The sequence below is a fragment of the Staurois parvus genome, unplaced genomic scaffold (assembly GCF_062004578.1).
Source record: "Staurois parvus isolate SC_StPar_1 unplaced genomic scaffold, SC_StPar_1.0 ptg000109l, whole genome shotgun sequence".
Taxonomy (NCBI): Eukaryota; Metazoa; Chordata; class Amphibia; order Anura; family Ranidae; genus Staurois; species Staurois parvus.
Genome location: NW_028317905.1, coordinates 1109828 through 1132641, shown reverse-complemented (window position 1 = coordinate 1132641; position 22814 = coordinate 1109828). Strand labels below are relative to the sequence as shown.

Sequence of the window (22814 nt, the reverse complement as noted above, 5' to 3'; positions counted from 1 at the left end):
TCATGATGATGTCAGCAGGGAGACTGGCAGTCATAGTGATGTCAGCAGCGGGACTGGTGGTCATGGTGAGACCAGCAGGATAACTGGCAGTCAGAATGACAGGTGGTCCTGACGAGTGTGGGACTGAATGATGTCATGGTGAAGTCAGTACAGTCATGATGAAATCAACAGAGCAACTGGCGGTCATGTTGAGGTCAGAAGGGTTGACTGGTGGTCATGGCAAAGTTGGAAGTGTGACTGGCAGTCATGTTGCAGACTACAGAGCAGTTGTGTAATTTTAAAGTCATGTTGAGGTTTGTAGAATTACTGACAATGACAGGAAGGCCAGTAAAGTGACTGCCAGTCATAATGAGGTCAGTAGAAAGACTGGCTGTCATGGGAAGATTAGTGGAGCGACTGGAGGTCATGGAAGACTTTAGCAGAGCTACTGGCAGTCATGATGAAGTCAGCAGTTGTGACTGTTCGGGAGGCCAAACAATTTGAGGTAAATTAGTCATTTCTAAAAGGGATGAGAGTTTTTTTCCAATACCTTATTTTCCTGCAAGAAGCGCAGTTTTATTGTTACATCCCCACGCAGCTTCTCATATTTGATACGATGTATCTGGAAGTTTTGTTGGGCAATCTCAATGCGGCACAAGGTGGCTGCATCCCGCGGACCCAGACTCAGCTCTTCCAAGTCAGCTCGATAAGCATCATATTCAAGCCTGTGAGACACAGAATTACAGAAAATGTATTTGATGAACCTCTTTTGAAGATTCTGTAGTGTTCAAGCAAATCATTACCAGAAGGAACCACAAAGCTTACTTAAAAGTAATTTGGAAGTATATTTGGGATAGGCACTGCATTTTTTTTAATGTGTAAGCTGCACTAAAGTTGACCGTGTAAAAAAAATGGCAATCATCGTACAGCTGACAGGTGATAGCAGCAACCTGTCCCAGACCAAAGCAGCTGAGGTATAACTTTTCTTCCAGTCCATTATTGTCCTTTATTGTTGGGACACAAATAATTATGGGGTGACCATTTGTTTCATTTCTTTATAAATAGGTGAGTGAGCGGAGTGCGGGCTACGATCTGCGGCCGGAAAGGTTTGGGGTGCTGGCGTGATGTTAATGGCTGTCTGCTGGAACACACAAGATATACTGATATTGCCATACTTTCTTTTTATTTGGAGTTTTTCAAAGCGATATATGCCGACCATGAGAGTGGGAGGCATGGAAATTTGGTGAGTGTACACTCGAAAGGGGACCGCTTTTTCTTGAACACGTGGTGATTCCGGTTTTACGAAACAAATAGAAGATTATCACGTTGGAATGAATTTATGGACTTTCATTAATTAGTGACTTATTAATTTGTCTATTAACAGCCCTACTGAATCACTTGGGGTTCATTTGTTGTTTATAATACACATACAGTCTAATATTATAGAGCCAATCATTCCAAGTTGCATACAGCTTTTTCAGATGTATTGACCATCAATAGAGCAGTGTACGGAAAGCATGTCTTCTATGGAGTACGGTCTGAGACCCAAAAAAGACATCATAACCACCCATGGTCCTGAAATGAGGAATAATCCTCTTATTTGTGGGATATGGCATGGAATAAGACATGTAAATACCTTGTGTTCTAAGAAGAGATTATGGTGCTACCCTGAAAACTTTCATGTTTATGAAACTATGGTCACACCATAATTATCTGTGTCCCAACAGTGGAGAGCAGTGATGGATTGGAAGAACTTACAAATGGAAGACGAGTTACAACATTTTTTGCATGCACCAATACCAGATTTTTAAGAACGAGTACCGATACTTTTTATCAGGTACTCGCCAATACCAATTACAGAAACCTATTATCTTCGTGCGGTGCGATCTGAGCCCATACAAAATGAATGAGCTTTAAACTGCACTGCAAGGAATCACATGTGATTTCAATAGGAATGCAGGGCGGTTCCTGTCCAAATCACATGTGGTTTCAACATTAATGCGGTGCGGTTCCTGTCCAAATCACATGTGATTTCAACATTAATGCGGTGCGATTCCTGTCCAAATCACATGTGATTTCAACATTAATGCGGTGCGATTCCTGTCCAAATCACATGTGATTTCAACAGGAATGTGGTGCGATTCCTGTCCAAATCACATGTGATTTCAACATTAATGCAGTGCGATTCCTGTCCAAATCACATGTGATTTCAACATTAATGCGGTGCGATTCCTGTCCAAATCACATGTGATTTCAACAGGAATGTGGTGCGATTCCTGTCCAAATCACATGTGATTTCAACATTAATGCGGTGCGATTCCTGTCCAAATCACATGTGATTTCAACATTAATGCGGTGCGATTCCTGTCCAAATCACATGTGATTTCAACATTAATGCGGTGCGATTCCTGTCCAAATCACATGTGATTTCAACATTAATGCGGTGCGATTCCTGTCCAAATCACATGTGATTTCAACATTAATGCGGTGCGATTCCTGTCCAAATCACATGTGATTTCAACATTAATGCGGTGCGATTCCTGTCCAAATCACATGTGATTTCAACATTAATGCGGTGCGATTCCTGTCCAAATCACATGTGATTTCAACAGGAATGCGGTGGGATTCCTGTCCAAATCACATGTGATTTCAACATTAATGCGGTTTGCTTCCTGTCCAAATCACATGTGATTTCAACATTAATGCGGTGCGATTCCTGTCCAAATCACATGTGATTTCAACATTAATGCGGTGCGATTCCTGTCCAAATCACATGTGATTTCAACATTAATGTGGTGCGATTACTGTCCAAATCACATGAATTCAACAGGAATGCGGTGCGATTCCTGTCCAAATCACATGTGATTTCAACATTAATGCGGTGCGATTTCTGTCCAAATCACATGTGATTTCAACAGGAATGCGGTGCGATTCTTGTCCAAATCACATGTGATTTCAACATTAATGTGGTGCGATTCCTGTCCAAATCACATGTGATTTCAACATTAATGTGGTGTGATTCCTGTCCAAATCACATGTGGTTTCCCGCAACTACTCCTGCGTGAACCAAGGCTGAAGCAGGGTCATAGTGATCTAGATATAAATGACGGAAAAGCTCCAGTCACTGCGTGTAGGTCATATTCAACACAAAAAACAAAAGAAGTCCCAGGCAGGTGATGATGGTGATGATGATGATGATGATGAAGAATGTCCCCCCCCAGTCTTTGTGTGTAGTGGGGATCAGTGTAACTGCTTCGTATCGGCACCGATACCATTATCAGTGCAACTCTAGCTTGTACTCCTGTTTATGGGAATACCGTTGTATGCTCCAGCGCAGCTGTGAACAGCAGTTCATGTCTATCAGTTGGCTGTACGCAGCACCTGGGCGTTCCGGGTGGGGGAATTAGCTGGAACTTACGCTGCATGGGCTCAGAGGTCCTTGTGCAAGAGGCCTAGTTAGAACTTTACAACCTATACTGGACCAGTTTTGAAGAAAAGCAGAATGTAGGGTTTAAAGTTCAGAAAAGGACTGTTTCTGTAGAATAGGGCTCCCTGTGAACTATGGGTTCAATAGCAGTCTGTACATTACCAAAGGAACCAATGCCAAAACTGGAGGATTTAAGAACCAGCCTGCCATCTAGTGGTTAAAATGATAAAACTGCTATCCATGAAAAAAGCCAGAAATACATTTACCAACAGATCTTCTAACCTATTTATTTATTTCAGGTACTTCTATAACACTGTCAATTTGTGCAGCGCTTTACACATATAGTACATTCACATCAGTCCCTAACCCTCAAGGGGTGTACAATTTAAGGTCCCTAACTTACATTCATACATAAACAAATTAGGACAATTTAGACAGGATCCAATTAACCTACCAGCATGTCTTTGGAGTGTGGGAGGAAACCGGAGTACCCGGAGGAAACCCACAAAGTCACAGAGAGAACATGCAAACTCCAGGCAGGTGGTTGCGTGGCTGGGATTCGAACCAACGACCCTAGTACTGCCAGGCAGAAGTGCTAACCATTTAGCCACTGTGATGCCCTAACCTAAAGTGTATTTAAATTCCTAACAACATCCTTATCTGATCTGTTTCCTTTTGTCTGGTAAATATACCATGGAAAGTTTTTTGTTATACCTGGTAAGTGCAAAACAATAATTGTTATTATTGCCAGAAATGCAGTGAGCTTATAGATTTCTGTGTTGTACTATTATCAGTTATACTGTTCCAGCAATATTTATGAGCTACAGAAAACCTCCCCCCTATATTATGGAGAAGAGGAGATGGGGATGTGTTCTGTAGGCCTAACACAGTTCCTTGTCCTATGGTGAGAACGTTGCTCATTCATAGATACAATAGGGCGGATGAGCATTGTCACCCTGAGACAGAAAATGTGTTATTGGCAGATCCGCCATTTCTGTTCTTGAATTTATATACATCGTTGCCTCTTCCTCTATGGTGCATGGCCACGTGCACTTCCAGGTTTTACCCAGAGTGCTTCTGTCCCATCCTATCCCAGGTTCTGACAGTACCCATGGCCACAGTAATCACAGAGCCCTTCTCCCGCATTATAGTCAAAGAGTTGGCTTTGATAGGTTGGAACCTTGACAGGCTCTTCTCTGTCATGTCTACTACCTATCAGAGCCACCTCCTCTCTGCTAAAGTGTCCTTCTCCCTCTGGCCGGCCCATATAAACTCAGCACCCAAGGAAAACTTTCACAAGCTAGCTGCCATACCTCTGGTGAGCCTTCCTGCTATCCAGCCTGCATTCTTCCACTTATTTCAGTTGTACCCTGACCTCTGGCTTGTATCCTAATTAACTGTGTCCTCAGCCAGCACTGACCTCCAGACTGTTACCCGTAGACCCAGTCACTCCACTCTTACCTGCAGTGTTAGCTATGATCTGCTCCAGTCCTACTTTCTGGTGCCTGACTGACTTTTGGTCCATGGTGCTAAAACAGGGTAAACCTGGGGACTGCGATCTGGAGTCAGCACACCACTAAATCCAAAACCCAGTGAAGGGGCCCCTGGTGAATACCAGCTGGCTCTTAGACTTCATGCCCTGTGAGATCTTGAATTTCCTGCTCTGCCATGGAACAATCCTTATACTTTGGCGATCCTTACTGTGATCCGTTCCAGTGTGATCCAGATGCAGTTTGCAGGTCTTATGTTCACCAGTGTGGCTCCTTCTTTGCAGAGCAAGCTACCAGCTCTATGTGTGCTGTGGTGCCATTAGCCAGTCATTGGCCTACTCTTTTCAGGCACACACAGGGGTGTATTTACCACAAGGCACTTGCCTAGTGCGGCATTTTTCAGGGGGGCAGCACCTCCTCTCAAGAGAAGAGATGGAAGAAGGGACACGAGTGATGGGAACCGGGTAGGACCTGAGAGAGGCTGTTTGATGGTGTAAGTAGAGCCAGACTCTTGTTCCCAGGGATGTCCAGAGCTGTGCAGATGAGTGTCTATCTATCTATCTATCTATCTATCTAGGGGGCCAGGGATGTTGTTGGTCAATGTCCGGCTCTCTCCGCAGGAGGGGGAATGGGGGGGGGGTGTTGGTCGGTGTCCGTAGGTGCAGCTGATTTTTCTGTTGCCTAGGGCAGCACAAAACCTAAATACACCACTAGGTACACATACAGCCTTTCCTAGGCTATCCTTTATAGTTTAGCTACAGGGTCTACGTTGGCGTAGACATCATTCTGACCCTCTCCCTCCCACTATCTGTACTGGATAGAGTGGGAAATAGCTGGACCGATTGAGCTAGGGAGTTCTAGAGAATGGAAGGGGCTCTGGAGAAGTTTTAGAGCTGTACATGGGACTATCTAACAATATGATAGTATTGATGTGAATGAACAAACCTACTTTGGCTCTACTTGCAAGTTAAGCTGAGACTTGGGACTTCTACAGCAGCTGAAGAGTACCAAGCTGGCCACAGACGGTTTGAATCTTGGCTAGTTCAGCAGGAACTGGCTGAAATTTGAACCATGTATGGACAGGCTGAATGCATTCAAGTGATCGATCAATCAACTTTTACATGATGATTGCTAGCGGGTGGTATAGCCACTAGCAATAATCACTGTCTTCTCCCAATGGGGGGCCGGGAGGGATTACCCTGTCAATACTGTCTGTGTTGATGGTGGAATCAAGCGAATTTCTGTCTGTATATGGCCTGCCTTAGGTCCCCATATCAGCTGTACAGTCACCCCAAAGCCATGAAAGCGTCCCTAGGAGTAAAGGATAATACGGGCGTACCTCGGTTTACGAATTGAATTTGTTCTGCGGGAGTTTTTGCATTGCAAAAAATTTGTAAACCGAAAAGCGGTTTCCCATAGGAATGCATTTAAAACCAATTAATCCGTCCCGGAAGTCAGAAAAAAGTAAAAAAAAGTCTGTTATTTGTTCAAAACTCTTTATAAAGTGCACATTAAAGGCATAAATACTGTACAGGGACACGATTAAAAATTAATTTGTAAATGCATTTTTATCTGGAATTATGTGAACAGTTAATTTGCAGTGAATAGTCCCACTCTGATGGGATCAAATACATGATTAGATCTTCAACTATATTGGACATTTATGAATTATTAATTTTAAGTACATATATTTTTATTAATTAATTTTAATTATATACATTTTTATATGTTCAATTATTTTATTCATTTAATTTTTTTTTTTCTCCATAATTGATGTCTTATATATCTCTATAATAATGAGTTGCACATTTTATATTTTGACAAATCAAGGGCAATTATTTATTATTTAATTACTGAATTAATATTTAAAAAAAAAATGTATTTCATTTATTTATTCACGGTTATAATATAAGGGCGCGGCACCATTTTTACTTTCAATTTGCATTGAAAACCAATTAATCCATTCTGGAGGTCAGAAAAAAAAAGTCAAAAAAGTTTTATCTGTTCAAAACGCTTTATAAAGTGCACTATAAAGGCATAAAGGGACATGATTAAAAAAAAAAATCGTAAATGCATTGAAAACCAATTAAGCCATTCGTATTGCGAAAAAAAAATTGTAAACCGAGGCATTATTTTCATTCGGAAACTGCCTGGACCTTGAAGAAGGGGACATACCCCGAAAGCTTGTCCTCAAAATTGTATGTTAGTGTAAATAAAAAAAGTATCCCGGACAGTACTTGTTTCTGTCACAAATGCACTAATATGGCTACAATCACCTCAAGCATTTGGAAACTGAAAATGACGTTAACCGAGGCGTTGGTAAACCGAGGTACGCCTGTACATATACCCACACCAAGCCCTCTTACATTGGTGTGAGCAGCCAGTAGACACATAGTGGGAGGAATGTGAGGGAGCTGCACCCTGTCCTGGACGATGCTCCAAGCCCCACATGCCACCCTCTCCGTGCTACTTTCGAAGTGTACTCACTTCATGGATGACTGGTTTCTGCTTGATCGGAGCTTGAGAACAACTGCTCTAGAGAAACTTTACCATAGTGGATGAACGCCAGTGTCTGATGGTGCAGGTAAAGGAAGGATCCGATTGGCTGCTGTGAACAACATGGACTGTTTATGACAATTTGTTCCTCGGGTATTCAGAAGGATGATGCTGCCCGTATGATATGCCTAGACAGGATTTGCACCACTTACCTGGCTGTCTCATATTGCTTGACTGTCATCAGGGTGTCTTCCATTGTCTTGTTGATGAGGGTGTTGATACTGGACACAAAGAAGTTAATGGCCCCCAGCAGGGTCTCTCCGTTTTTACACAGGAGCTTCTGAGTCTCTGCATTGTAGCCGAACTCTTCCTACGGAGAGGTAAAATAATAACATAAGTAAGTTACCCACAAAACCTCACATCAGGAGCATGTGATAACTAGTGCAGGCCATAGATGGGTTGAAAATTGGCCGATTTTTCGACCAAAAAAAAAAAAACAATCGGCCGATTTTCGGATCGTTAGTGGGGTAATTGGTTGGCCGTTTTTCGTGATTTTGAGACTTTTTTTTTGTCGGTCATGTTGGAAAAAAATCGGTCAATTTTGCCGTTCGGCTGATTGGATGGACAAATCGGCCGATCTTTCTACTGATTTTAAAAAATGCACATGAGCAGTGACCAAGAAGAAGGAAAAGAAGAAAAAGAAATAAAAATGTGAAGAAGATGAAAAAGAAGAAATAGAATATGAAGAAGAAATAGAAGAAAAGAAGAAATAGAATATGAATAAGAAGAAATAGAAGAAGAAGCAAAAGAAGAAATAGAAGAATATGAATAAGAAGAAGAAAAGAATTTCAGTCCGATATTACATTAGACATTTAAAAGTATAGCAACATTGTATCTATTTTTATCCGAATAGAAACATCTGTATCCAAAATGGATACAAATAGATACAATGTTGCAACTTTTTCTTCTTCTTCATATTCTATTTCTTCCTCTTCATATTCTATTTCTTTTTCTTCTTCATATTCTATTTCTTCTTCTTCATATTCTATTTCTTCTTTTGCTTCTTCATATTCTATTTCTTCTTTTGCTTCTTCATATTCTATTTCTTCTTCTTCATATTCTATTTCTTCTTTTTCTTCTTCATATTCTATTTCTTCTTTTTCTTCTTCATATTCTATTTATTCTTTTTCTTCTTCATATTCTATTTCTTCTTTTTCTTCTTCATATTCTATTTATTCTTCTTCTTCATATTCTATTTATTCTTCTTCTTCATATTCTATTTATTCTTTTGCTTCTTCATATTCTATTTCTTCTTCTTCTTCATATTCTATTTCTTCTTTTTCTTCTTCTTCATATTCTATTTCTTTTTTTTACTTATTCAAATTCTATTTCTTCTTCTTTATTGTCAAATATAATAGTGGAGCTCTCTGCAGGGACACCGCTATTATATTAATTGCCGGCCGTAGCCGACTTTTCTTTACCAATGGTGGTAACATCGGCTGATTGAACAACCGATTTTTCGTTTTTCTGAAAAAAAAAAAAAAACGGCCGGTTTTCTCCCCATCTATGGTCTACACAAGAAGCCATACTTGACATAATAAGGATACCCCACTGTGAGTGCACTGTGATACTGTGCAGCAAGAGGAATGTCGTACAGAGGTTACATGGTCACCCCGCAAACAGACACTGTGAGGGGGACTGATAAACCATTTATTGATAAGTAGTTCACAGCTCATGAAGGGAGGGCACATTTTGGCATTTTTGCCTTGGTACCAACAGACCTTGTCCCAACACTTTCACACACATATCATGTAATCACTGATCATTTCACCTTACTAAGCACTGATTATATATGTAAGGAAGAGAGGAATGTCTCACTTACCAATACCCTAAAGTGGTTCTAAAGGCTTTTTTTTTCGCTAAAATAACAAATTTTATTGTAATAAATGTTCTGCTTGTCTGTGCTGTTTAATGGTATTGTACAGAGAGGCTCCTGGTCCTCCTCCTCTAAGGCCCTTGCTATAGGGGCAGATGTGTGGACTTGATCCTGAGCTGGGTTGTGTGAATCTATAGACACACTAGTGCAGCTTGGCCCCGCCCCCACTCCCTCCTCACTGAATTTGACTGTCAGCAGCAGGAGCCAATGGTTCTTCTTACTACTGCCCGTCAGTCCCCATGTGAAGAGGAAGAGAGTTACCGGGCACAGTGCTGGATCGATCCAGGAATGAGGTGTTTTAGGAGAGGCTGTGCCCCCCTCCCTCTCTAAAGGTTTTTTACCTTAATACAGGGAATGCATTAAGTTTCCTCCTAACCCTCTTGTATTGAACTGTATTGTTGCTGTATTTAATAGAATAAATGGTGAAGCGCTACTAACAGCAGATAATAGAAATAAATAATGATTTGGGTAATAGTAACATTTAAGAAGTACACATGAGAATGGTGTTAATCAGTACAATATGAGGTGATGGAAAACAGTACAGTATATCACTCAGTGTTCTGATCCAATTGGATCCAATAAAGTGCAAACACAGTGACGTTGACAGATATATACTGCAACGGAGAAAGTGGACCCCTTTTCCCTAACGGGAAAAAAACAGCCTCCCCCTGTCCACTATGAGGACTTGGATGATAAATAGGTGACCCCTTGAGAGGGGTATAAGATGCAGATCACAGCAAACAGTGTCAGTAGTGGATAAATGGAAGTCCAACACACATATATGCAAAAATGTAGATCAATCAAAAAAGTCCACAAATAAATAAAATGATTGGCTTCTAATCCCATACACTGGTGCTCGTGATAGGGTAGCCTTCACTCGGGTGACAAAAATCCTAAAAATGGCAGAAATGCCCCCTCACCTCCAAGCATTGACCACAAGGGCCAACTCGCCTTAAGAATCACACCATGATCCCTGGAAATGGAACTCGTTCTGATAGAGATGCTGCTTAAGCTCCTTTTCAATATCCCTCACAGGTCAGATTCCCTTCAGGGCATTTACTTCAAGTAAAACACGCTTTTATACTACATAATGAGGGTGTACTGCATGGGACTGCAAGGTGTTCCAATATGGCGTCCAACCGGAAGTGCGTACTGACGCGTTGCGTCACGGTGACACGTGACTTCATCAGGGTATACTTATTATTGTTGCTGTATTGTCTCCCGTTATATTGTAAAGCGCTGAGCAAACTGTTGGAGCTATATAAATCCTGTATAATAATAATAATAAGGTAAAAAAAAACATTTTAGCCTTAACGCCACTTTAACTATCACCTGCCATGAAGCCATCTATTGCCTGTAAGATGCTCTGCTATACAGAGCAAATACTGTGCATCTATGGACAACATTTAAAATCATACATTCATTTATTTATGGCCTATTCCTTTTAATCTGAAAATTATTGCATGCAGTGACTTACTTACTATGCCCTGTGAGTAGGCACTGCTGTGTCACATTTAACAGAGCCTGCCTTCTGAACAACACAGGCACTGGAAGAGGGAGGTTCAGGAGACACAGGAATCACTGCTTGCAGGCAACAAGGTACCATGGGATATGCAAAAAAACAAATCTGTGCATCTAGAACAGCGCTGCTCACCAACATCTCCAAGCACATAATCCATAACTCAAACAATTAAATGTAGATTAAAATTATCCCCCTTATTAGAAAATGCAAAAAAACTAATAAACATACAACAAACCCTCCTGTGCCTCTAATTCACTTACATACAGTAGAAGTACAATATATTATATAACTAATAGAGAACTTTCCTTCTCATCACATAAACATGTATAACAAACAATATTATGAGTTATTATTAATTATTAAAGTGACTAGTGAAATCAAATAAATAAATGCAATGCAAGGGATGTGTTCATTATATGAATCAGAGAGATATTCTGGTGAAATTATAGACCAGCATAAGTGTTTGTTGCTCTGAGAGTAACGGTCTGCAGCCCGCAATCCTATCTTCAGGGACTTCTTAAAATGATATACCGCTCTCACTCATACATTACTCAGAAATTCATCATATCATCATTTATAAGTGAGAGCGGCATATCATTTTAAGAAGTCCCTGAAGATAGGATTGCGGGCTGCAGACCGTTACTCTCAGAGCAACAAACACTTATGCTGCTCTATAATTTCACCAGAATATCGCTCTGATGGGTCTATCGAATTCATCTGGTGGTGGATTCAGCACTTTATTGGTGTAATTTGCACAACAAGTAGCACTTTATTAGTGAAGAATTTCACATATTAGATGGACACAAGGGGTTATGTTGCACTTTGTGATGATGTCTAAAGTTATATAATTATTATTATTATACAGGATTTATATGGCGCCGACAGTTTGCGCAGCACTTTACAATATAAGGGAGACAATACAATTACAATACATTTCAGTACAGAAGGAATAGGAGGGCCCAGCTTGGGGAGCTTACAATCTAAAGGAAGGGGGAGGTGATACAAAAGGTGATAGCTGCGGGGGATGATCTGGTGGAGGTGATTCAAGTACCGTTCTCAGGTGGAGGTGGGGTAGGTTTCCCAGAAGAAGTGAGTTTTCAAAGATCGCCTAAAGGCAGACAGGGTGGGGGCTGACCGGACATGCTGTGGTAGGGAGTTCCAGAGGATGGGAGAGGCTCTGGAGTCCTGGAGGCGAGTGTGGGAGGAGGTGATGAGGGAGCTAGAGAGGAGGATATCATGGGAGGAGCGGAGCGGGCGATTTGGGTGGTATCTGTGGATGAGGTCAGTGATGTAGCTAGGGGTAGTGTTGTGGATGGCTTTGTAAGCTGTGGTTAGTGTTTAGAATTTTATACGCTGGGATAGTGGAAGCCAGTGAAGGGATTGGCAGAGAGGGGCAGCAGTCGCTGATCGGTTGGTAAGGTGTATGAGTCTAGCAGCAGCATTCATAATAGACTGAAGGGGGGATAGCCTGTGTAACGGTAGACCAATGAGGAGGGAGTTGCAGTAATCGAGGCGGGATATAACCAAGGCGTGGATGAGTTGTTTTGTGGTATCATTGGTCAGGAAGGGGCAGATTTTGGAAATGTTGAGGCAGCAGGATATAATGGACACATCCCTTGCATTTCATTTATTTAGTTGATTGCACTAGTCACTTTAATAATTACTACTAATAATGTTTGTTATACATGTTTATGTGATGAGAAGGAAAGTTCTATACTAGTTATATTATATTGCACTTATACTGCATTTATGTGAATTAGAGGCACAGGAGAGTTTGTTATATACAGTTGCAAGAAAAAGTATGTGAACCCCTTGGGATTACATGGAGTTTTGCATGAATTGGGCATAAAATGTGCTCTGAACGTCATCTAAGTCACAACAATAGAAGAACACAGTCTGCTGAACATAATACTACACAAACATTAGATGTTGCCATGGTTTAATTGCACATAACATGTAAACATTCACAGTGCAGGGAGGAAAAAGTATGTGAACCTTTGGACTTAATAACTGGTTGACCCTCCTTTGGCAGCAATAACCTCAACCAAACGTTTCCTGTAGTTGCAGATCAGACCTGCACAACGATCTGGAGTAATTTTGGACCACTCCTCTTCACAAAACTGTTTCAGTGTAGTAATATTCTTGGGATGTCTGATGTGAATCGCTCTCTTAAGGTCATGCCACAGCATTTCAATCGGGTTGAGATCAGGACTCTGACTGGGCCACTCCAGAAGGCGTATTCTGTGCTGTTGCAGCCATTGTTTTGTTGAATTACTTGTATGCTTTGGGTCATTGTCCTGTTGCATCACCCATCCTCTGCGGAGCTTCAGTTGGCGGACAGATGGTCGTACGTTTTCCTGCAAAATGTCTTGATAAACTCTGGAATTCATTTTCCCATCAATGGCAACAATCCATCCAGGCCCTGAGGCAGCAAAGCAGCCCCAAACCATGATGCTCCCTCCGCCATGTTTTACAGTGGGGATGAGGTTTTGATGTTGGTGTACTGTGCCTTTTTTTCTCCACACATAGTGTTGTGTGTTCTTCCCAAACAACTCAATCTTGGTTTCATCTGTCCACAGTATATTTTGCCAGTAGTGCTGTGGAACATCCAGGTGCTCTTTTGCAAACTTAAAACGTGCTGCAATATTCTTTTTGGACAGCAATGGCTTCCTCCGTGGTGTCCTCCCATGTACTCCATTCTTGTTTAATGTTTTCCTTATTGTAGATGTGGCAACAAAAATGTTAGCATGTGCCAGAGATTTCTGTAGGTCTTTATCTGACACTCTGGGATTCTTCTTTACCTGATGCAGCATTCTGCGCTGTGCTCTTGCAGTCATTTTTACAGGACGACCGCGCCTAGGGAGAGTAGCAACAGTGCTAAACTTTCTCCATTTGTAGACAGTCTGTCTTACCGTGGACACATGAACATCAAGGCTTTTGGAAATACTTTTGTAACCCTTTCCAGCTTCATGCAAGTCAACAATTCTTGATGGTAGGTCTTCTGAGAGCTCTTTTCTGCGAGGCATGGTTCACATCAGACAGTGCTTCTTGAAATCAGTAAGCCCAAAACAGGTGTGTGTTTTTTAAGGGCAGGACAGCTGTCAGCAACACATCCAATATCATCACACTGATTGGAGTCAAGGTTGGCTCACTCCTGGCTCCAATTAGCTCTGGGAGAAGTCATTAAGCTAGGGCCTCACATACTTTTTCCTCCCTGCACTGTGAATGTTTACATGTTATGTGCAATTAAACCATGGCAACATCTAATGTTTGTGTAGTATTATGTTCAGCAGACTGTGTTCTTCTATTGTTGTGACTTAGATGACGTTCAGAGCACATTTTATGCCCAATTCATGCAAAACTCCACGTAATCCCAAGGGGTTCACATACTTTTTCTTGCAACTGTATATATATATATATATATATATATATATATATATATATATATATAAAAGTTTTCTTGCACTTTCTAATAAGGGGGATCATTTTAATCTACATTTATATTTTTGAGTTATAGATTAGGTGCTTGGAGATATTAGTGAGCAGCACTGTTCTAGATGCACAGATTGTTTTTAATGAATGGGATTTCCATTAAGAACGGCAGCTGCCTGTTAGTTTTGTGTTGTTTTCTGAGTGGTCTAGTGGTCCAACGCACAGTCCTACATATTTATTCACCATGTGATATGCAGTTCTTAGAAATCAAAAATAAACCAAAGGAATGAGCAGAGGAGAAGTAGCAAAGCATGCAGGGAATCCAGTAAATTGTGAAAAAGAGATGGCCAGCAGACAGGAGACACAACATGAAAGGAGATTTTTCATGCAAGTTTATATTGGATTGTTAATATAATTATTGTTTGTTTTGCCATTTCAATAAAAAGAAAGCGTATGCTATGACTATAGATCTCCGTTAATGCTGAGCAGCATGAGGAAATGGAGAAGAATGTGTCAGAGGTGGCTCTTTATATTACAGTGCTGTCTGTCACTCAGAACCTCCCCAATTCTTTACATAATCAAACCCTAACCTGCAACTCTGGTGATTTCTGGCTGAGGTCGGAGAAGGCGTCGCCCAGCGCTCGTTGCGTCTGAACCAGGCTGTAGAAATGGGAGGTCAGGGCTCTGGCCAGTTGCAAGACTCCTTCGTATTTCCTCTTCGTGTCCCTTAAAAGTTCGATCTGAGTCTCCAGCTCCAAATCCACTGTGCGAGAGCCACGGCCAAACCGCTCTGAGATCAACTGCTTTGTGCACTGCCAGAGAGAAAGATTAGCAGAGTCAGAGAAGACAGCAATGGTGGGCAGACAGAGAGCGAGGGGACAACGATGGTGGGCAGACAGAGAGCGAGGGGACAACGATGGTGGGCAGACAGAGAGCGAGGGGACAACGATGGTGGGCAGACAGAGAGCGAGGGGACAACGATGGTGGGCAGACAGAGAGCGAGGGGGCAACGATGGTGGGCAGACAGAGAGCGAGGGGACAACGATGGTGGGCAGACAGAGAGCGAGGGGACAACGATGGTGGGCAGACAGAGAGCGAGGGGGCAACGATGGTGGGCAGACAGAGAGCGAGGGGGCAACGATGGTGGGCAGACAGAGAGCGAAGGGACAATGATGGTGGGCAGACAGAGAGCGAGGGGACAACGATGGTGGGCAGACAGAGAGCGAGGGGACAACGATGGTGGGCAGACAGAGAGCGAGGGGACAACGATGGTGGGCAGACAGAGAGCGAGGGGGCAACGATGGTGGGCAGACAGAGAGCGAGGGGACAACGATGGTGGGCAGACAGAGAGCGAGGGAACAATGATAAGGGGACAACAAGGAGAGCGAGGGGACAACAATGAGGAACAGAGAGTGAGGGGATAACAATGATGGACAGACAGAGAGGGAGGGGACAACAAGGAGAGCGAGGGGACAACGATGGGGGGCAGACAGAGAGTGAGGGGATAACAATGGTCAGACAGAGAGCGAGGGGACAACAAGGAAAGCAAGGGGACAATGATGGGGGACAGACAGAGAGCAAGGGGGAAAGAGAGAGAGCGGGCGAGAGAGAGCGGACGAGAGAGAGAGCGCGAGGGGACGAGAGAGGGAGAGCGAGCGAGAGCGAGGGGACGAGAGAGAGGGAGCGAGCGAGAGGACAAGAAAGAGAGAGCGAGGGGACAAGAGAGAGAGAGAGAGAGCGAGGGGACGAGAGAGAGAGAGAGTGAGGGGGAGAGAGAGCGAGGGGACGGGAGAGAGAGAGCGAGGGGACGAGGGGGAGCGCGAGGGGACGAGGGAGAGAGCGCGAGGGGACGAGGGAGAGAGCGCGAGGGGACGAGGGAGAGAGCGCGAGGGGACGAGGGAGAGAGCGCGAGGGGACGAGGGAGAGAGCGCGAGGGAGAGAGCGCGAGGGGACGAGGGAGAGAGCGCGAGGGAGAGAGCGCGAGGGGGCGTGGGAGAGAGCGCGAGGGGGCGAGGGAGAGAGCGCGAGGGGGCGAGGGAGAGAGCGCGAGGGGGCGAGGGAGAGAGCGCGAGGGGGCGAGGGAGAGAGCGCGAGGGGGAGAGGGGGCGAGGGAGAGGGGGAGAGAGCGCGAGGGGGCGGGGGAGAGGGCGCGAGGGGGCGAGGGAGAGAGCGCGAGGGGGCGAGGGAGAGAGCGCGAGGGGGCGGGAAGAGAGCGCGAGGGGGCGGGAAGAGAGCGCGAGGGGGCGGGGAGAGAGCGCGAGGGGGCGGGGAGAGAGCGCGAGGGGGCGGGGAGAGAGTGCGAGGGGGCGGGGAGAGAGCGCGAGGGGGCGGGGAGAGAGAGTGGGGGGGCGAGAGAGAGAGCGAGCGAGGGGACGAGAGAGAGCGAGGGGACGAGAGAGAGCGAGCGAGGGGACGAGAGAGAGCGAGCGAGGGGACGAGAGCGAGTGAGGGGACGAGAGAGAGTGAGGGGACGAGAGAGAGCGAGGGGACGAGAGAGAGAGCGAGGGGACGAGAGAGAGGGGACGAGTGAGAGAGAGCGAGGGGACGAGAGAGAGAGCGAGGGGACGAGAGAGCGAGCGAGGGGACGAGAGAGCGAGCGAGGGGACGAGAGAGCGAGCGAGGGGACGAGAGAGCGAGCGAGGGGACGAGAGAGCGAGCGAGGGGACGAGAGAGCGAGCGAGGGGACGAGAGAGCGAGCGAGGGGACGAGAGAGCGAGCGAGGGGACGAGAGAGCGAGCGAGGGGACGAGAGAGAGAGAGCAAGCGAGGGGACGAGAGAGCAAGCGAGGGGACAAGAGAGAGAGCGAGCGAGGGGACAAGAGAGAGAAGACAGTGAGGGTCAACAGCTAGAGAGAGGAGACAGTAAGTGCCAGCAGGCCAGACAGAGAGAGGGAGGAGACAACAAGGACCAACAGACAGAGAGGAGACAACAAAGACCAACAGACAGAGAGGAGACAGCAAGGGCCAACATACAGAGACAGAAGAGACAGCAAGGCCCCACAGACCAGACAGAGATAGGAGACAGCAAGGCCCAACAGACCAAGAGAGAGAGGGGAGACATCAATGGCCGAAAGAGAGCGAAGTAACAGCAAGGGCCAACAGACCAGACAGAGAGAAAGTGGAGAGAGCAAGGGCAAACAGACCAAGAGAGGAGACTGCAACAGTAAACAGACAGAGAGGACACAGTGAAGGCCAACAGACAGACAGACAGAGAGAGAGAGAGAGAGAGAGAGAGAGAGAGAGGAGGCAGAGATGGCCAACAGAAAATGAGACAGAAGACAACAGAGTATGAGGAGACCACAATGGCCAACAGGCAGAGAGAGAGAGGACAGAAAAAGCTGACAGGCAAAGAGGAGACAGCATTTGCTGAAAGACTGGGGGAGAGGAGACAAATATGGCTGACAGACAGAAACAGGAAACATATTACAGACAGAGAGAGTAGACAGTAACAGCTGACATACAGACACAGGCAGCTACATAACAACAGACAGAAGAAAGACACCATGGTAGACAAAGATACTGGAAGGATGCTGAAAGTTGGGGGGTTGTAATAAAGTCAAACCATAGGGATACACAGAAAGTTCTACTCAGAGCATGACGGGCAGAGTTTTCACTGCTATCTCTGATGGTACAGACAGACACAGATATATGGGACAGACAGACAGAAAGACGTTATGGTTCTTACTTTGTAAGTATTAATGCCCCATTTCTTCATTAAGTCAAATTTCTCCACAGCGACTCCTCGAGAGAGCTCTTCAGAGGTGAGAGAAGCGTGTGAAGATGGCTGAGACATCGACCCTGGAGTTAGAAAAGTCAGAGTCATACAGAGGAAATATAGGTTAAAAGCAACAGAGAATGGCTGGTCATACCATAGTACGATGAAGGTGTGGACCTAGAAAAGCGTCTGGGATTTAATTTCCTCTGCAACGTATCAAAAAGATAGGACAATACACAACAATAGTCCAAAATCTAGATAAAAGCCTGGGAAGCAGAGCCAATGACTAGTCACCCATGGATCCATACTAGATTACCAGTTCACAGTCTACACACCATCTTATTTCTTTAGCTATAAAAGTTAAGAGAGCAACTGCAATACACTGATAAGATGCCTGCTCAGGGGTGGATAACTTACTATAGAAACCTGGAATCAATATACATGATCTAGGACAGTGTCACACATTTCTAATATCTCCAACAGGTCAAGTTTTTAGCATTCTAAAGAGCTGGTTGAAAAGACTTATGAAAAGGGCCCCCGAAAGTCCCGGGGCAGGGGCGGACTGACAACTCATGAGCCCCCGGGCAATAGAGGATCATGGGGCCCCTGTGTCCTTGCCCAAACTCAAAAAAGCCTATGAAAAAGGTACCAGGGGCATCTCATGGAGCCCCCTACTGACCCTGGGCCCTCGGGCAGTGCCCGAGTTTCCAAATGGTCAGTCCGCCCCTGCCCCGGGGTACACGCAGATTATCAAGGAAAAAGAAAAAAGCTATAAAGAGACTGGCAACGTTTAAAATGTTCTTGTCTGCCTGGTGTCTGGGATTAGTCCAGCTGTGAACTGCACAAATTACATGACTACAGACAAGACATACAAGAGGCATAAGGGGAAAGCCTACATCAGTGGTCTCCAAACTGCAGCCTAGGGGCCGGATGTGGTCCTTTGCTTGCCTTTATCCAAGCCCTTGGGGCACTATTCCTCTTACTGACACCAACAATGAGTCACTAATGATGGGACACTATTCCCCCCATTGGCACCAACAATGGGACACTATTCCCCCCATTGGCACCAACAATGGGACACTATTCCCCCCCATTGGCACCAACAATGGGACACTATTCCCCCCATTGGCACCAACAATGGGACACTATTCCCCCCATTGGCACCAACAATGGGACACTATTCCCCCCATTGGCACCAACAATGGGACACTATTCCCCCCATTGGCACCAACAATAGGACACTATTCCCTCCATTGGCACCAACAATGGGACACTATTCCTTTCAGTGACAACTATGATGGGGCACTATTCTATCCAGTGACACCAATGATGGGGCACAATTTCTTCCAGTGACACCAATGATGGGGCACAATTCCTTCTAATGACACCAACAATAGGGCACTATTTCTCCCACTGACAGAAACAATGCAGCACAATTCCTCTCAATGACAACAACAATGTGATACTATTCCTCTCACCGACACCAATGAGAGGCACTATTCCCCCTACTGATAACAACAATGGAACATTATTTTTTTCCACTGACACCAATTATGGGGCACTAATCCTCCCACTGACACCAACAACTGGGTACTTTACCTTCCACTGACACCAATGATGGAGCATTATTACTTCCCCTAACATCAAAGGTGACATTATTTACTCCCACTGACACCAGGACATTTTCTACTCCCAAAGGCCACAATTCGGCCCTTGAAAAGTCTGAAAAACAGTAAACTGGCCCTTTATTTAGTTTGGAGACCCCTGGCCTACATTATTAAAATTAGTGTTAACAAGCCAAGGATATATCTACAACAGTAAAGAAGAGGACTAGAGGATGCAGCAATGGGATCAGAGAAATCGCATGGCCAATACCACAACCTACAGCAACCATTTGGGCTTGTTCACACATACTATGGTGACCGATATTTTTCTACATTGGATCGGTGTAGTTGGGAAGGGTAGGGGGATGCAGTGTGTTGAGCTGCCGTAAAATGCAGACGTAGCATTTTACACCAACGCACTGGAAGGCACCACATTTTACGGTGCTGCTGTACAGAGACATGAATGAAATGTCATTTTATGAACTGCAAATAAAGTAAAAAAAAAAAAAAGTAAACCATGTGATACGCGGAAATGCACATCTCACCGTCCCATCACTGCAGCTTATTGCATGCAAAAATGGGCAACTGCTTGCCTGCTAAATGCTCCGTTTTAGTGTGCGGGCAGGTGTCAGTTTTGGAGATATGAATGAGCTGAGTTTTAATACAGGATTATTACTGTCCGTATACCAGGAGAAAGCAGGATGGCCATGGCCAAACTTTATAGAGCTCCAGGTTTAACCACTTCCAGTCCGGACACTTTTACCCCCTTCCCCCCAAGGCCAATTTTCAGCTTTCAGCGCTATCACACTTTGAATGACAATTGCGCGGTCATGCAACACTGTACCCATATGAATTTTTTTGTATTTTTTGAGACAGATAAAGCTTTATTTTGGTGGTATTTATTCACCACTGGGATTTTTATTAATTTTTTGCTATATAAATTAAAAAGTCCAAAAATTTAGAAAAAAAATGTTTTGCAAATTTTGCAAATAAATAGTATTCATCATAAATCTTGGCCACAATTTATTCCGTTATATTTTTAGTAAAAAAAATAACCCAAATTAGTTTATAACCAAAAATTATAATTTTTAAACTTTTTTTTTATATTATTTATTTTTTTACATACTGTCCCCTAGCAGTACAGTGTCACCATGGTGACACTGTACTACTTGTGGGGGGTGATGAAGATTTTTTTTTTTTACACTGATTGCTTTTACATAAAGGCTGTAAAAGCAATAATTTCTCCTTCTCTCTGGCTGCATTCTTGCAGCCATTGAGAACTACTGAGTGAGCTGTGATTGGTCACAGGTTTTCACATGGTACAAGGCGGTTGTGAATAGCCCTGTACCATGTGACCTCTGTGATCATTCACAGATTTCACATGTAGTAGGCAATGATGTCACAAGTGACATCTTGCTTACTATTCTGCATGTGATCACTGACTGGCCAATCAGTGATCACATGATTGGGACCTCGTACAGAGGTCCCGTCCGACGATCGGTGTTCCACTGTGTCTGGAGGACACAGCGGGCACCGGATCACGGTGCTGCGTGCTCCCAGGGAGTGCGCACAAGCAGGGTGCGGGGAAGCCGTTTATAAACAGCCACCCGACCCTGCACTGCCACCGTCCGGCCGTTTATATACAACAGCCGGACGGGAGGTGGTTAAGGAGAAATAAGTAATTGGCAGTGATGACTTCTGAGAAGTATATCCACTTCCAGACCAGGCCTTTTCTGGCACTTTGTAACATGTAATAATCTGTATTTTTTGCTAGACCATTACTTAGAACCCCCAAACATTATATATTTTTTAAAGCAGAAGTCTAGAGAATAAATTGGTGGGTTTTGCAATTTTTTAATGTCACACGATATTTGAGCAGCGATTTTTCAAATGCAACTTTTTGGGGTAAATTCACTTTTTATTTTAATGCAAAAAAAGCAAAATACATAACCCAATTTTTTTGTGAAATGTAAAAGATGATGTTATGCCGGGTAAATAGATACCAAACATGTCACACTTTAAAATTGTGCCTGCCCACACAACAGTGACAAACAAAATACATTTCCTATGGATAGCTATTCATAGGAAATGCTTTAAAAGCCTTTACAGCTTACCATTTTAGATTTACAGAGGAGGTTTGGAGCTAGAATTACTGCTCATGGTCTGACGCTCCGATTGATACCTCACATGTGTGGGATGATCGCTGTTTGTGTGCGTGCGGGACCGACACATGTATTCGTCTTTGTGCTCAAGCATGGGGTGATGGGAGCACTTTAAATTGTTAAATGTATTTACTTTTACACTGTTGTTTAATTTTTTTTTATCTTTTTAGCACATTCATTGCTGTCCCAAGGAATGTAAACATCCCTTGTGACAGCAATAGGCATGTGACAGGTACTCTTTATGGAGGGATCTGGGATCAATGAGATGGGAGCCTCCATTAAAGCCACAGAAGGCAGTGGAGGGGGGGGGGCAGCTAACTAGCTGCTCAATTGCTGCTGCAGAATAAAGAAGAGATTCTTATTGGTCAGCATGGGTAGAGTACAACTGTCTACAATGCCTTTGTATGATGTGCCCTTCGCTGTAGACACCTGAACTCATTTGGAGGGAAGTTCAGTTGGTGTGATAATCAGATGTCCACAAACATTAGATCATATAGTGTGCCATGAATATCCACTTTGAGCTGTTGTACCAAGATGATGACTGCAGCTGGAGCCATCATCCCGGTACCATACTTTACAGCTGACGGTTAGATTTCTTGTAATAGCAATCAGAGCAGCTAACTAGCCGCTCAATGGCTATTACAAGCAGTGGGTGGGGTGGGGTGGGGTTGAGGGGGGCCAGGGGAATTGGCAGTTCCTTCCCGCTGCTTGTAATAACTAGTTAGCTGTTCTGATTGCTATTACAAGAAATCTAACCGTCAGCTGTAAAGTATGGTACCGGGATGATGGCTCCAGCTGCAGTCATCATCTAGGTAAACAGCTCAAAGTGGATATTCATGGCACACTATATGATCTAAAGTTTGTGGACATCTGATTATCACCCCAACTGAACTTCCCTCCAAATGAGTTCAGATGTCTCCAGTGAAGGGCACATCATACAAAGGCATTGTAGACAGTCGTGCTCTTCCCATGCTGACTAATGAAAATCTCTTCTTTATTCTGGAGGGAAGGAGCTTCAAAAGGATTCCCATTGGTTAGTGCCATTATGTGGC

General features: G+C 44.1%; 1 protein-coding gene across 1 annotated transcript in view; it reads right to left on the bottom strand.

Moving 5' to 3' along the window:
• Window positions 1-22814, bottom strand: part of ARFIP2 (ARF interacting protein 2) — a 120272-nt gene that overhangs the window by 4760 nt on the left and 92698 nt on the right. The window contains exons 4-7 of the mRNA XM_089671629.1: window positions 17967-18079; window positions 14873-15094; window positions 7605-7762; window positions 530-704 (exon numbers count right to left, since the gene is read on the bottom strand). Coding sequence (XP_089527755.1) covers window positions 530-704; window positions 7605-7762; window positions 14873-15094; window positions 17967-18079 — 668 coding nt within the window. The remainder of the gene's footprint in view (window positions 1-529; window positions 705-7604; window positions 7763-14872; window positions 15095-17966; window positions 18080-22814) is intronic.